General features: G+C 48.8%; 1 protein-coding gene and 1 long non-coding RNA gene across 3 annotated transcripts in view; both read right to left on the bottom strand.

Annotated features, from left to right (window-relative positions):
- Positions 1-14,538, bottom strand: part of LOC310671075 — a 91,387-nt gene extending 76,849 nt beyond the window's left edge. Inside the window, exon 1 of the long non-coding RNA XR_014507750.1 lies at positions 14,524-14,538. This is a non-coding gene — a long non-coding RNA (uncharacterized lncRNA). The remainder of the gene's footprint in view (positions 1-14,523) is intronic.
- Positions 5,888-12,782, bottom strand: LOC310670522 (uncharacterized protein). Of its 2 annotated transcripts, none has more exons than XM_083425993.1 (3): positions 12,273-12,782; positions 8,937-9,033; positions 5,888-7,623 (listed from the first exon to the last, which is right to left on the bottom strand). In XM_083425993.1, the coding sequence occupies exons 1-3, from the start codon at positions 12,330-12,332 to the stop codon at positions 6,257-6,259; spliced, it is 1,524 nt and encodes a 507-aa protein (XP_083282119.1). In that variant the 5' UTR covers positions 12,333-12,782; the 3' UTR covers positions 5,888-6,256. The 2 variants fall into 2 exon arrangements, with proteins under 2 accessions (XP_083282119.1, XP_083282120.1); XM_083425994.1 differs by having other exon boundaries at positions 12,031-12,781.
- Positions 14,539-16,418: the final 1,880 nt, after the last annotated feature.

The following is a 16,418-nucleotide window of genomic DNA, read 5'->3' as shown; positions in this document are numbered from 1 at the left end:
TATCTACTTGCACTTTGACGTGCTTCTGAACTGCTAGGTTGGCAGGAGCAGGAACCGAGCAACGGGAGCTCGCCCCGTCGCGGGGATTCGAACGCCGACCTTATGATCAGCAAGTCCTAGGCTCTGTGGTTTAACCCACAGTGCCACCCGTGCCCCTGGTCTAGTGGCATAAGAAAACACAAAAGCTCAGATAAATATTTCAGCACTTTATTATTTTTTAGCTTTGGAGGAAAATGTACAACTTTACAAACAATCCTATGAAAACATTGCCCAGTAAACAGCTTAACTCTAAAACTTAACACACCTAGACTCGCTAACCTCTCTAATAAGTCGGTTGCCAGTCCGTAGCCTTTAAGTACATAATTTCACCTGGGCTCCATATCTTAGCAGCCTGAAGAATGCAAATATTGTCTCCAGGCAGAGGGCCTTGGTAGTGAAGTCGTCTTTCCTTTAGATGTCAAGGTAATAAACAACTACAGTACCTAACTTTTTGCAGACATCTGAAGGCAGCCCTGTTTTGGGAAGTTTTAAATGTCTGATGTTTTATTGTATTTTTACTATTCTTCTGGGAGCTTTTCAGAGTGGCTGTGGAAACGCAGCCAGGTGGTTGGGGTATAAATAATAAAATGATTATTGTTGTTATTGTTATTACTAACAAAAGCACAATTTAGCCTTTGGGCATGCAGCCAGGGATCTTGAGCTGCTAACAGCTCAGTGTGGCTGGCAGAAACCCAAAAGGTCAAGCCTTTCCTATACCAGGGGTCTGCAACCTTTAAGACAAAAAGAGCCACTTGGACCCGTTTCCAAAGGGGAAAAAAACCTGGGAGCCGCAAAACCATTGCGACATTTAAAACAAATATAACACTGCATATATTGTTTCTTACCTTAATGTCCGATCTGACAGCGGGCGGGAAGGTGACGTTGGGACGGTTGGTGACTAACGCACGCACCGCCCTCATGCGATGTCACAGCCACTACAGCGCCCGCCACAGTGGGGAGTGTCGGGGCGCACAATGCGCCTCCTCCCCTTGCTAGTATCCGCCCCGGAGCCGCGGCAAAGGTGTAAAAGAGCCACATGCGGCTCTGGAGCCACGGGTTGCAGACCCCTGTCCTATACAGTAGTATGGAAATACCGTACTGCAAGAAATGCGTATGTGGTTGCCACCTAGTGGCCAAAAGGCAGAAGTATCTCTTTGGAAAAGTTAATACTGTACAAGCAGTTTTAAAAATTGCACCTGCAGTCCAGAATCACAGTCTCCTTAAGAATCTCTAGGCAGATGGGACAGGTGGCCTCACTGTGGGATGTGGACTAGATCAGCTTTCGCCAAGCTGGTGAGCCCTCCAGATGTTTGGGGACTGTAGCTCCCATCAGCTAAAGCCTCTGGAGGGAACTAGGATGGCGAAAGCTGATCTAGTCCACATCCCATTGAGACCAAGAGGTCCGGACATAGACGGACTCCTGGCAATGGGCACTTACTGACCTACACAACAGAGCTTCCACTGTCCTTTTGTCTATAACCGCTTGCAAAGACCTTGCACAGAGTTGCTTGCCGCACCTCTAAATACCCAAGACACCTAATCAGGACACAGGTGTGTCACCTGCCTGCTCTAAGGCAGAGTTAGAATCCTGGTGGCCACAGCTGGTAGCTTTCACTTTTGTTGTTGATCTGCAGCAATGAGCAGGAGATGTTTCATCCTCATACCATGAAAAGCTTCATTTGCTGGTTTCTGCACATTAGGCTGCTTTACAGGGGCAGGAGCAGGCAGGTGTCTCTTAAAAGGTAAAGGTACCCCTGCCCGTACGGGCCAGTCTTGACAGACTCTAGGGTTGTGCGCCCATCTCACTCAAAGAGGCCGGGGGCCAGTGCTGTCCGAAGACACTTCAGGGTCACGTGGCCAGCGTGACAACGCTGCTCTGGCGAGCCAGAGCCGCACACGGAAACGCCGTTTACCTTCCCGCTAGTAAGCGGTCCCTATTTATCTACTTGCACCCGAGAGTGCTTTCGAACTGCTAGGTTGGCAGGCGCTGGGACCGAACAACGGGAGCGCACCCCGCCGCGGGGATTCGAACCGCCGACCTTTCGATCGGCAAGACCTAGGTGCTGATGCTTTAACCCACAGCGCCAATCCTAATAAACAAGGTGGATGGCAAAAGACAGGGAAGAAGCGGCCTCTATGGCAAAATAGGTAATATATGCAAATACTCCCTTTATAATTGTATTTATAGAATTGTTTTGATTTCTACGTTGTACTGAAACTATTTTATGTAGTTGTGTGGTGTAAAGTGCTCTGTGGTCTTCTGATGGAAGGGTTGTAAATAATAATAATAATAATAATAATAATAATAATAATAATAATAATAGCAGATAAGAAAGTTTATGTGTCTGAATTAGCTCCTCCACAGGCAAAAAACTCAACAGGTATGGCTTTCCCATCTCTGCATTACCATGTTGAAAAACAGCACCTTCTGTACAAGGGTTTTCAGCTCAAACCCAGATGAAAAGATAACCAAATGCAGCAACCCTATCTAGGTGTCAGCATAGCTTAGTCTGCCTCAAGTTGCGCCCCCAGAGTTTCATGGCTGAGTGGGAATTTGAATCCTGGTCTCCCAAGTCTAACTCTAACCACTACACCACACTGGCCTTCTGCCTTTTCCTCTTCCCATATTTTCTATACATCCATGTCAGCTTTCCCCTCTTTCCCCACCCCAACACTTTTCATAATGATCATAAGGAGTGCCTCTTTTTTTTTTTAAAAAAAAATGTTTATTAGAGGTTTAAAAGTTACACAAAAAGGGAAAAAAAGAGAAAAGCGAAGAGAAAAAAAAGAATAAAAAATTACATAGAAAAAGAGCAAAAAATATATATATATCAAAACACAAAAAATACATAAAAAACACAATATATCAAAATACTTGTCTTTCATTAACTTATTTCCTCGACCTCCTCACACCTCCCATTTTTGTATTCCAGTTGTTAATTATATCAGCAAATCCTTTCCGTCTTTCACTGCTTTCTACCTTTTAGTTATCTTAATTTATTTTTACCTTATCTTATCATCAAAACCTTAAAGTTTATTTATACTTAACTCCTTATAATATTTCTATTAAAGTCATATAATTTCATTCCAACATTTCCCAACATTCATTGATTTTACAATATTTCTCTAAACAGGTTTTTTTATCCCCCCCCCCCCAATCTTCTTCCACCGTCTCTTCTCCCTGGTCTCGGATTCTGTCAGTCCTTTCTATCAGTTCTACATAGCCCATCAGCCTGGTGATCTTCTATCCGAGGCTCTTAACTCTTCTCCATGCCCCATCTGCAGGTCTTCTTCAAATTTATGCTTACACTTTAGTTCCATCTTGACAGTTCCTTTATTCCTTGTCGGCAGGTCAGCCCATACTCCATAGTCAAAACTAAAGTCCCAAAGGTGTTTCAGGGCATGCTCCAAAGTCCCTTCGAGGCTAAAGGCCTCCACAACTCCAATCTCCCCCTGGCCCATAAGGGGTGCCTCTTTTAAGGGAGATGTGGGATAGAGATTACTTTACCTCGATGGGATTTCAGTGCGGGGAGAGGTATAAATTTTCTGCCCCCTTAGTTCCAGACACCTGGGAGTCCCCAAAGGAATGGAGCCTTGCGCAACGAGAGCTCACAACTTTGAGTACATTTTAATAAGGATAATTCTAAACATTTATACAGCCCTACAAATTGCTGAAAACACACCAATACGTTCTCTTAGCAATTCTTACGACACTGTGAGGTAGGTTGGAATATTAGGGTCCCCACATTAATTTTTATGTGTGATGGGGAGGGGGTTAAGGGAGGAGAAAATGAGTCCATTGAACTTCATTTTGACTTTAAATGTAATTGATAATGGTGAGGTAATATACATCCTGGGTATATGTGAAGTTAATCTAATCCAACCCCTAATTAAACAGATTTGTTCCTGCCACATGGGCCTCTGTGATTGGTGGCACAGTATCTATCTGTGGAAAAAAGTTTGACAATTGCAGGTGAAGTTAGGAATGAAGCCTTGAGAGACTCTACTTTGGGAATATCGAGGGGGGCATTGATTGCCACAGATTGGTTGCCCTCCCCCCCTCCCTTCCCCCAGTTTGCTTCCTCAGCTTTATATAATTGCAGTTGTACCTCGGGTTACAGAGGCTTCAGGTTACAGACGCTTCAGGTTACAGACTCCGCTAACCCAGAAATATTACCTCAGGTTAAGAACTTTGCTTCAGGATGAGAACAGAAATCGTGTTCCGGCAGCAGCAGGAGGCCCCATTAGCTAAAGTGGTACCTCAGGTTAAGAACAGTTTTAGGTTAAGAACGGACCTCCGGAACTAATTAAGTTTTTAACCCGAGGTACCACTGTATAGGAATATTCAGGCTGTACAGTGGTACCTTGGTTCTCAAACGCCTTGGTTCCCAAAGGCTGAAAACCCAGAAGTAAGTGTTCCGGTTTTCAAACTTTTTTTGGAAGCCGAACGGCTGATGTGGCTGTTGGCTATTACAGTGGTGCCCCGCAAGACGAATGCCTCGCAAGACGGAAAACCCGCTAGACGAAAGGGTTTCCTGTTTTGGAGGTGCTTCGCAAAACGAATTTGCTATGGGCTTGCTTCGCAAGATGAAAATGTCTTGCGATTCCTGGGGTTTTTTTTCCGCTCCTCACCCCCTTTTTCTAAGGCACTAAGCTGCTAATAGCCTTTTAGCAGCTAATCCGCTAATCCCTTAAGCCTTTAATAGCCGCTAATAGCTGCTAAACCGCTAATAGCGCTAATCCGCTAATGGGCTTGCTTCGCAAGACGAAAAAACCGCTAGACGAAGAGACTCACGGAACGGATTCTTTTCGTCTTGCAAGGCACCACTGTATTTTGGGGCGCTTGCACCAATCAGAAACTGCACCGTGGTTTTCAAACATTTCAGAAGTCAAACGGAATTCCAGAACAGATTATGTTTGGCGCTTTTGTTTTGCTATTTATTTTGCATTTTTGTTTTTGTGGAACCCAATTCAGCTACTGATTGATTGATTGATTGATTGATTGTGTGACTGTGGAAATGGATAAAAAAACCTCATCCAAACAATGACTATCATCAGTGCAGGTAATAATTTTTTATTTATATAATTTACAATACTGTCTTATTTATTTTATAGTACACTGCATTGGTTATTGCTTTCATTTATGGATCAACGGTCTCGTTAGATAGTAAAATTCATGTTAAACTGCTGTTTTAGGGGTTTGTTTAAAAGTCTGGAACGGACTAATCTGTTCTGCATTACTTTCTAGGGGAAAACATGCCTTGTTTTTGGAACGCTTTGGTTTTGGAACGGACTTCCGGAACGTATTAAGTTTGAGAACCAAAGTACCACTGTACTCGTATTCAAACCTTTCATATACATCCTTTCGCAATTCTTACAACAAGCCTGCAAGGTAGGTCAGTTTTATTATCTGAGGGCTGCAAATGGCGGAGGTGAGAGAGACAGAGAGAGAAGCTTGTCTAGGATACCTGAGTGGACTCATTACAAGAGAGGAGGAGGCAACTCTCAAATTCATAGCACAAGTGTTCAGCCATTATGCCACGATATCCCTTCCCTTTACATGAGAGCCAGCCGGGACCCATGTATTTCATAGCTGCCGAGCTCTTGGCGTCGGGACGGAGATACAGGACGATGAAGACAAGAACGAGCCGTCTTAAGAACAGCTTCTTCTCCAGAGCGATCTCGGCCCTGAATGGGAAGCCCGGACTTTGAAAGTCATCTAATCTCCCTTGCTGTATTTTACTATATTGTTTAATTAGTGTTTTTATGGAGCAGCCAAGTAATTTCGTTGTCCCCGAAGGGGGCAATGACAATAAAGATATTATTATATTATTATATTAAAAGGTCATTTATTTTTATTTCATATGGGGACAGAAGAGATGGTCTCTTCTTATTTATTTATTATTTATTTATTTATTGAATTTATATACCGTCCTACACCCAGAGGTCTCACAGCAAAGATCACAATATATAAAATCAAAATAAAAACAATGACCCAATAACACCCGCCCAAAAAAAGAGCCGCATTTAAAAAGGGTATAGGGTGTTGATCAGTTCAATAAAAGGAACAATTTTGGCTGGCGCCTAAAAGTGCATAATGAAGGCGCCAGGCGAACTTCCCTGGGGAGAGCATTCCACAGACGAGGAGTCACTGCAGAGAAGGCCCCGTTCTTTCCAAGACCAGCCATGAGGGTTCCTTTAGGGGAAAGCAACAGGTTCAGTCTGACTTCCCCCACTCTCTCCTTTCCATGTACGTGCTCAAAAGATCCCTGATCTCCCGCGCTCGGGGGTTGGCCGCGTACACCGGCTGCCTCTCCGGCTGCTGGTAAGACCGCGAGACGGACCTCACCACTTCCTGCCAGCCTTCCTGGAGAGGCTCACCTCTGGTCTCGCAAATGTTGTGCAGGATGCAGCAGGCCACGATGACCCGGGGGGCGTAGCGCTCCCTCACGTCCAGGCGGGAGAGCAGGCACCGCCAGCGGCCCCGGAGGCGCTCAAAGGCGGACGCTGCCACCGCGTGGCAGTGGCCGAGGGCATCGTTGAACCGCTGCTGGCGGGCGTCCAAGTGCCCGCCGTACGGAGTCATCAGCCAGGCCAGCAGCGGGTAAGCGGGATCCCCGAGGATCACCGGCTTCAGTTGCTCGCCCCCCACGTCCACGGTCACGCCGGGACCAAAGGTGCCTTGGTTCATGGCGCGGAAGATGGGCGAGCCGCGGAAAATCCGGGCTCCGGGAAGCTTCCCGGAGCGCCCCGCGTAGACGTCCGTGAACCTGCCTTGGTGGTCAACCAGTACTTGCAGGACCATGGAGTAGTAGCCTTTGCTGTTGATGTACTCGGTGGCTCTGTGCGCCGGGGCGATGATGGGGATGTGGGTGGCGTCGAGGACCCCGATGCAGTGCGGGAAGCCCTTGGCAGCGAAGCCTTCCATCACCTCCTGGGCACCGGCCAGGTGGACCACATGGTGGTAGACGTCGTAGAGCGCTTGGCAGACTTCCATGACGATCCTGGAGACCGTGGAGCGGCCCACCCCAAAGCACTCGGCCACCGAGCGATAGCTATCTGGTGTGGCCAGCTTCCAGACGGCGATGGCCAGCTGCTTCTCGACGGTGATCGGAGCGCGCATGTTGGTGGTCTGCCGCTCGAGGACGGGCCTCAGCTGGTTGCACAGCTCCGTGAAAGTCCTCCTGCTCATGCGGAAGTTCTCTTGCCAGAGATGGTCGTCCCAGTGGGGCAGAACCACTTTCTCCCACCATTCGGAGCGGCCCGGCTGCACCCAGAAGGCCCTCTCCATGATGTAGAGCTCGTCGATCAGGCCGGCTAGGACGGCCGGCGACTGGAAGAGGCACGAGCACATCATGGCCTTCAGAGAGTCAATGCTCGATTCCACCACCGCCCGGAGGCGCACCGACGCGGCCGTCTCCACCATCTCCTCCAGCTCGGCCAGGTCGTCGTGCCCTCGCGGCAGGAGCTTCCGGCGTGTCGCCAGCCGTGCAAAGATGCGTGACTGGATCCCCGCGACGGTCGTGATGGCGGCCACAGCAGCTGTTGCGGCGGCGAGAGCAGCTGACGCCGTCTGATCGCCTTCTGGAGAAAAGGAAAGACAAGAGAGGTCGTTTCGGGAACACCAGGAAGGAGCTGCTTTGTACCAGGGCAGATTCCGGTGATGGAGCCCCATATCTGATAGGCAATGGGTCTCAGGAGCCTCAGCGGGGAAAAGCCTTGCACCACCTTTGGCCTGAGCAGGAGATGCCTGAGGCTGGAGGTGCAGGCCAAGTAGTCTCTCTCCAGCTGAGCTGCAGTCCTCATTTCCAGAAAAGGACATTACTTTCATTTTAGGTCAGGTGGGGCTGCTGAGTGGCATTTGTTTATTTATTTATAGAGAGCCAGTGTGGTGTAGTGGTTCAGAGCAGTAGACTTGTAATCTGGTGAACCGGGTTCGCTTCCCCGCTCCTCCACATGCAGCTGCTGGGTGACCTTGGGCCAGTCACACTTCTTTGAAGTCTCTCAGCCCCACTCACCTCACAGAGTGTTTGTTGTGGGGGAGGACGGGAAAGGAGAATGTTAGCCACTTGGAGACTCCTTCGGGTAGTGATAAAGTGGGATATCAAATCCAAACTCCTCTTATATTAAAGGCTGCCTATGGCTTCCAACTCAATAGAAATGGTCACCTCATTCTACAACTGGACCTTATCCTGCTGATATTAGGTGGGGCCTATAAAAGAAAGGGCTTTTTCACGCAGTGCATGGTTTTTTTAAAAAAATGATTTTCAGTTTTATACATTTTAATAATTTTACAATCCTTCTAACATTTCAAAACTTGACTTCCTTTCTGCGGTTCCTTAAATTTATTTTAAATATTTTCTGCATATCCAAATTAACTTAATTTACTCATCTATTTTAAATATATACTCTTATAAAACTGCGGGTTATTACAACAACCCTGCCAATGTTCTCACCTGTTTACAGTTCACTTGTAAATATCCAATAAACCATTTCCATTCTTTTATAAAAAGTTTATATTGATTCTTTATTTTTCTATTTCTGCATATTCCATAAGTTTTTGCACCCATTCTTCTTTCGCTGGGACATCTGCTTCTTTCCAATTTTGGGGCAAGTAACGTTCTTGCGTACAAGAACATGGTTAAACTGTGGAACTCTTTCCCAGCTTCCTGCAGCCAATCGGAAGCCGTGCCTTGGTTTTCGAACCTTTTGGTAGTCAAATGGACTTCGGAAGGGATTCTGTTTGACTTCAAAAGGCAGCCTCTTAGACACACCAGACAGAAGGGACCCAAAGGCCAGCAAGGACACCCACCTCCCACCTGATGAAATCAAACTTATGACTCACACGGTTGCCACTGAAATACTCTTCTGTTTTGTTTTTCTGTCCGAGTCCTTACCTGAGCTGCTATTCCTTGGCATATCCTCTTTCTTAGGGTCCTGGGGGTCCAGGTTCGATGTTTCTTCTTCTCTCTCCATCCTCAACCTCACCTTAGGCTTTAAGAAAGGAAAACCTAGTCAGGAAAGAGAAGCCAGAACTAATACCACCACTAGGGGCTGGCAGATTCCAACAAGGCCTGCCGCTCCTACTCCGGCAAGATGCTGCCTTTACAAGATGAGAAGCTCCAAAGATTATAATCATACAAGCATGTGCTGAGCAGAGTAGATTCTGAAGCAGATTTTTGTAGGATCATAGAGTTGGAAGGAGGGACGTGGGTGGCACTGTGGGTTAAACCAGTGTTTCCCAACCTTGGGCCTCCAGCTGTTTTCAAACTACAACTCCCATCATCCCTGACCACTGGTCTTGCTAGCTGAGGATTATGGGAGTTGTAGTCCAAAAACAGCTGGAGGCCCAAGGTTGGGAAATGCTGGGTTAAACCACAGAGCCTAGGACTTGCCGATCAGTAGGTCGGCAGTTCAAATCCCCGCGACGGGGTGAGCTCCCATTGCTCGATCCCAGCTCCTGCCAACCTAGCAGTTCAAAAGCACATCAAAGTGCAAGTAGATAAATAGGTACTGCTCCGGCGGGAAGGTAAACGGCGTTTCCGTGCGCTGCTCTGGTTCGCCAGAAGCGGCTTAGTCATGCTGGCCACATGACCCGGAAGCTGTACGCCGGCTCCCTCGGCCAGTAAAGCGAGATGAGCGCCGCAACCCCAGAGTCGGCCACGACTGGACCTGATGGTCAGGGGTCCCTTTACCTTTACCTTTAGAGTTGGAAGGGACCTCAAACGTCATCCAGTTGGTGGAGCATGAGACTCAGGGTGTGGGCTCAAGCAAAAGAATCCTGCATTGCAGGGGGTTGGACTAGATGACCTGCATGGTCCCTTTCCAACTCTATGATTCTAATGCAGGAATTACAGCTTGGTTTCCTGGTAGAGCTGGAAAAGCTCCAGAAAAATGCAGCCAAAATTGTCAAGAGGCTGGAAACACTCACATACTCGTATGACAATACTGAACAGGGGCAATGTCTGACATCCTTGGGCATCAGAGCGGATCCACCCAGCGCTCTGAACAGTGCCAGGCATTGTGGCTTATCCGCCATTTTATTTTTATTTTTAAATTATTTTTATTATCAATTTCAACACAACAAATTATCAAACCATATAATCACATACATTATTTTCCCCCTTCCTTTTTCTCCCCCACCAAAGACTTCCCTCAGCTCCTCTCTCTGATTTCTCAGCACATATTATTCTCTGCATATTATAAAATTGTACATATCCTTACATTATCTACCTAACATGTTATCAGCCAATAAATTTGTGTATGTTTATTCAAAACCTGTCAGGGAGTCCAGTTCATTTTGTTGTCTTTTTAAATAGTTTGTAAAAAGCTCCCATTCTTCCTTAAAGCCACAGTTGTCCTTGTCCCGCAATTTATGTGTCAATTTAGCCAACTCTGCATAACTCATCAATTTTTGGCTTATCCACCATTCTAATGCCCACCAGACCCCCACAGCAACACCACATCCCCATCTGTACTGTACATTGAAAGCAGTATCATTCCGCTCAAAAAAAGGTCATGGCTTCCCCCAAAGAATTCTGGGAAATGTAGTTCGTTAAAGGTGCCGAGGGTCGTTGCTTGTCTGTGACTACCAGTCGCTGGGAACTGCAGCAGGGCATAGTACCGTTGTGCTCATGTCCTGCTGGCAAACCTCCCCATAGGCCACTAGGGGAACAGGATACCAGTCTAGATGGGCCATTGGACTAGTGAGGCAAGTAGGAGGTCCCTATTCCACTCGCAGAGCTACCATTCCCAGAGTTCCCTGGGGTTAAATAACACTATTCCCAGTTCCCAGCATTCTTTGGGGGGAAGCCACGGCCTTTAAAGTGGCATAAAAAAGGTAAAGGTACCCCTGCCCGTACGGGCCAGTCTTGACAGACTCTAGGGTTGTGCGCTCATCTCACTCAAAGAGGCCAAGGGCCAGCGCTGTCCGAAGACACTTCCGGGTCACGTGGCCAGCGTGACATCGCTGCTCTGGCGAGCCAGAGCTGCACACGGAAACGCCGTTTACCTTCCCGCTAGTAAGCGGTCCCTATTTATCTACTTGCGCCCGGAGGTGCTTTCGAACTGCTAGGTTGGCAGGCGCAGGGACCCTTAAACAAGCTTCCTAGGAAGTGAGTCTTGCTGAACTCATTGGCACTTGTGCCAAAGGAAACGTGCGCAGGATTGGGTTGGGATTGGGGAAGGTGGCCATTGCTCTGTGGTGGAGGTAGTCTTAGGTTGAATCCCAGGCACCTCAGGATTTCAGGTAGCTAGCCTGAGAAGGCTTAGGACAGGCATCCCCAAACTCGGCCCTCCAAATGTTTTGGGACTACAACTCCCACCATCCCTAGCTTAACAGGACCAGTGGTCAGGGATGATGGGAACTGTAGTCCCCAAACATCTGGAGGGCCGAGTTCGGGGATGCCTGGTTTAGGACCTGCCTATGGCAGGGATGGGGCAGGGGGTTGATAGCTGGGGGCAACATCGCCCCCCATGCCTGGTCAGTAGCTACATTGCCTGTGGCTGATGGGATCTGGAGTCCCACACTACCAGGAGAGCCACAGGTCTTCCTTTCCTGACTTGGGAGACTCGCCATTGGTGGAGCTGCAGACAATGTATGGCTAAATCAGAGGCAAGCAGTCTTCAGGTTTGTCTGATATCCTATTTATTTTTACCTAGAAGACCAAGAGCTTCCAACCAGCGCCAGATGCAAAAGGCATACCTCCAGGGCGGGGTTTCCCCAAATGTGGGGCTCCAACTGTTTTTTTTGCATTACAACTCCCATCATCCTTAGCTAGCAGGACCAGGGGTCAGGGATGATGGGAATTGTAGTCCAGAAACAGCCGCAGACCCAAGTTTGGGAAACCCTGGTCTAGGGCAGGGACAGCCTGTGTGGTGATTTCCTAATACTTCAAACTACGACTCCCAGAAGCCGCAGCCTGCATTGCCAAAGGTCGGGGAGGATGGGAGCTATAACCCAAAACCACTTAAGGGCGCCGGTGGAGTTACCTTGTGTTTTTGAGCAGCAATAATTTATTTCCAGGGCCAGAAATGAATTGAGCCGTAGCTGAATTTCACGCGGAACTCTATTCCTGATTAGATTAGGGATTTTTTTTTTTCCATTTCAGGAATTTATGTTTAGGTGGAGAACATCATTTCACTGCTGATGGGACGACCGAGCGCTGGAAGCCCTTGCCGATCTACTGCAAACCCTCCAGATCTCAGCAGATCTCGAGCCACCTTCCGCCTACCGGATTCCCACTTGATCCAGCATTGTCGGCGTCTTCCTTACACCATCCTCCCGTTTGCATTCAGAGAGGCGCCAGGCTCCTTTATCGCACGCTGCGGACCAGAAGAACCATCTTGCTTGGTCGCTCCATCTGGGAGATGAAAAGATCTCAGATTCCCCCCCCCCCCCCAGGATCGGATCGGCTCTCCGGGCAAAGTTGGGTTTCTAAAATCCGCCCCGCACGATTCCTCCGCCTTGTAAGCAGCAGGGGAGACTGGGATCTACTGGGATCCCCCACTTCCTGGAAGTCTCGCGGATTCTGCAAATGCAGGCAGAAAACGCGCGTGCAGCGTGCAAGAAGAGAGACGAATCCAGGATCGGCAGCAAACCCTCCCCCGGCAGCCACGGGACCGAGGAGATCCTCTTCCTGTGGCGGCTGCGCCTGAAGATCTCTTACGTGTCAGCTCCCCTCAGGGTCCTAAAGCCTGCCTACTCCCGGGAGTTGTTATTCTGGGTCGGCTTCTTCATCAAGATTGTGTCTGCGATGCAGTTCTTGCTTCCCTTAGGCATCATGACTGTGCCCTGGCACCAGAGTGTGGCCCCGCCGCCGTGGGTGCCCGGGGCCGTGGGTGCCATGCAGCATGACCCTGGCACTGAAATTTGTTGGGTGCCCGGGCCCCTTCATGGGGAATTTTCTGGGTGCCTGGTCACCCAGTTAGCCGGCACCTATGTCCAAGAGAGGGTGGCGCTGTGGGTTAAACCACAGAGCCTAAGACTTGCCGATCAGAAGGTCGGCAGTTCGAATCCCTGTGACAGGGTGGGCTCCCGTTGCTCGGTCCCAGCTCCTGCCAACCTAGCAGTTCAAAAGCACGTCAAAGTGCAAGTAGATAAATAGGTACCACTCCAGCGGGAAGGTAAACGGCGTTTCCGTGCGCTGCTCTGGTTTGCCAGAAGCGGCTTAGTCATGCTGGCCACATGACCCGGAACCTGTACACTGGCTCCCTTGGCTGATAAAGCGAGATGAGCACTGCAACCCCAGAGTCGGTCACGACTGGACCTAATGCTCAGGGGTCCCTTTACCTTTATCTTTATGACCAGGAGAGTCAGGCTCCTTCAGACTTCATGCAGTTCCTCCAGACCCCGGGATTGCCATGGGTGCAGGGCACACAGGGTGATCAACTTGGTCAAGAATCAGCCTGCCCTGCTCAAACAGGTCAGGCATCAACAGCAGTGACCAGAGGGGGAATGACCGCTGGGAGGAGCCCAGAGAGAAGAAACGCCATGGGGCATCTCCAGTGGCACAACTGGATACCTTCATCTGCCCCACTTGCAACAAAACAGGTCTCTCCTACATCAGTCTCTACAGCCACGGCAGGTGCTGTGACTCTCCAGCGGTTTGACTTTACCCCCCCCCCCAGGTACACTCTTCCATAGAATCATAAAATTGTAGGGATGGAAGACAACCGGAGGGTAATTTAATTCAACCCCCTGCAATGCCAGATTCTCAACTGAAGTACAGTGGTACCTCGGAAGTCGAACGGAGTCCGTTTGATTTCCAAAATGTTCGAAAACCAAGGCGCTGCTTCCAATTGGCTGCAGGAAGTTGCGGAAGTCACATCGGATGTTTGGGTTCCGAAGAATGTTCGCAAACTGTAACATTCGCTTCCGGGTGTGCGGCGTTTGGGAGCCAAAACGTTCAACTTGCCAAGCAACATATGATACTCGCGAGTGGCTTTCAATTGGCTGCAGCAGCTGTGCCTTCAACAGGAGTCCGAGCGTAATAGGCGATAAATGTCTAGCTCTGAGACGAATTCTCCCATCAATCATCCCATCACTGTCTCATGGGGGACGAATTCTCCCCTACCTGTAGCCTTTGGGATGTTACTGGACTTCCAACCCCACCCACCTTAGGGATGATGGGTCTTGTAGTGCCATGTTCACCTGGCAGCCATGGGGGATGTGAAGCTTTGTGTCTGAATTTCCAGTACAAAAATGCTTCTGCAGAAATACTTAGAAGGGAAATGATACAAAGGAAGGAGGGCGGGGTTGTTTGGGTCTGCATGGTTCATTGTATGGTCGGGCTACCTTTGAAGGTGACTCGGAAACTGCAATTAATCCAGAATGCGGCAGCTAGACTGGTGACTGGGAGCGGCCGACGAGACCACATAACACTGGTTCTGAGAGATCTCCATTGGCTCTCAGTACGTTTCCGAGCACAATTCAAAGTGTTGCTCTTGACCTTTAAAGCCCTAAACGGCCTCGACCCAGTATACCTGAAGGAGCATCTCCACCCCCATTGTTCAGCCCGGACACTGAGATCCAGCGCCGAGGGCCTTCTGGCGGTTCCCTCATTGCGAGAAGTGAGGTTACAGGGAACCAGACAGAGGGCCTTCTCGGTAGTGGCGCCCGCCCTGTGGAACATCCTCCCTTCAGATGTGAAGGAAATAAGCAGCTATCCTATCTTTAAAAGACATCTGAATACTCAGGGAAGTTTTTAATATTTAACGCTGTATTGTTTTTAACACTTGATTGGGAGCCGCCCAGAGTGGCTTGGGAAACTCATAATAAATTATTATTATTATATTATTATTATTTGAGCCCCCCAATAATAATGTGGAGCCTGTTTCTTATAATGTGTCTAGGTAGGAACAGCTGGTTCTTGCATCCCAGAAAACAAAAGATGCTCCAGGCCATTCTCAAAGAACAGGCGGGTGTGTCAACAAGCAGACCCAGCCAGGCAGACCCGTCTGACAAGGTCTCTTCGCCGCTGCCACCTCCAAACCCTTCTGCAAAGGACAAATCTACTACTTCTCTGACGTAGCACCACCCCTAACCAGAAGCTTGCAGAAAGGCCATGGGTAGGCAAACTAAGGCCCAGGGGCCGAATCCGGCCCAATCGCCTTCTCAATCCGGCCCAAGGACGGTCCGGGAATCAGCGTGTTTTTACATGAGTAAAATGTGTCCTTTTATTTAAAATGCATCTCTGGGTTATTTGTGGGACATAGGAATTTGTTCTCCCCCCCCCCCAAAAAAAAAGATAGTCCGGCCCTTCACAAGGTCTGAGGGATAGTAGACCGGCCCCCTGCTGAAAAAGTTTGCTGACCCCAGAGAAAGGCCATCCCAGAACCCGTTTTCTTGCCTTGTCCATCCTCCTTCTTGTCCGCAGCAACCTTGCTCAACCCTGCCTCCCAGTGTCATCTTCTTCTCCCCCCCCCCATAGACTCATAAAAGCTGGAAGGTACCCCATGGGTCATCTAGCCCACCCCCCTACAATGCAGGAATCCTGCGCACAGCCATCCCTGGGTGGGCTCGAAACACCAACTTTCTGGTTAACATCCATTTGCACCGACCCATTGTGCTCTTATCCATTATTGTTTGCTTTTGTCTCCATCTTTCAGCCACCCTGCTCTTTATCCTTCCATCCTCTGGGCTCCCTTCCACCCCCCAGTTCTAACACCGCCACCCCTCTTTTCAACACACACATACGTGGAGTTTTCTTCCAGCCAAATCCATTCTTCATTTCCTTCCCAAGCGATTTGTCAACAGTATGTTAACTATCACTTCCCCTTCTGCACTTAGAATACTCGACAACATTCCATGATGTTGCAGCAGCTTAGCCCAATGGCTGCGTGTTATTTCAAATGCCAGCCTATTCTTTTAACCTATCCTAGTAAGTCATTTTCCAGCATGGGGCTTACAACTTACTGCACACAGTAGAAGCGGAATAGAGGAACCATACATTGAAGATATTGCCTGTAGGTTTATACATGTTGGCTCCCAACCACTCAGACAGATTGTGGGAGGGGGCTGTTTTGTCCCTGCTTTATTCTGTATTTTGTGTTCACCAAGAGGTGCGTCTGAGATCCTTTGCAATGTCACAGAAGACGCTGCCACCAACTTTTCCCTATCCATGGTCTCCAGGCCATCCGTCATTGTAAAAATGTGCCTGGAGACAAACAGGTCCTGTAGAGAGAAGATGCGCCATGGTGCATTGGCAACAGCACAACCAGACGCCTTCATATGCCCCAGCTGCAACAAAACATGTCTCTCCTATATTGGCCTCTACAGCCACAGTAGGTGCTGTGACTCTCCAACAGTTTGGCTTCACCCCAAAAGGCGCACTTGTCCGTTGTCTTCCGAGACAGACAGATGCCGACAAAAACCCTTC

This window comes from Podarcis tiliguerta (assembly GCF_965153285.1).
Source record: "Podarcis tiliguerta genome assembly, chromosome: 2".
Taxonomy (NCBI): Eukaryota; Metazoa; Chordata; class Lepidosauria; order Squamata; family Lacertidae; genus Podarcis; species Podarcis tiliguerta.
This window is presented reverse-complemented; position numbering and strand designations above follow the sequence as displayed.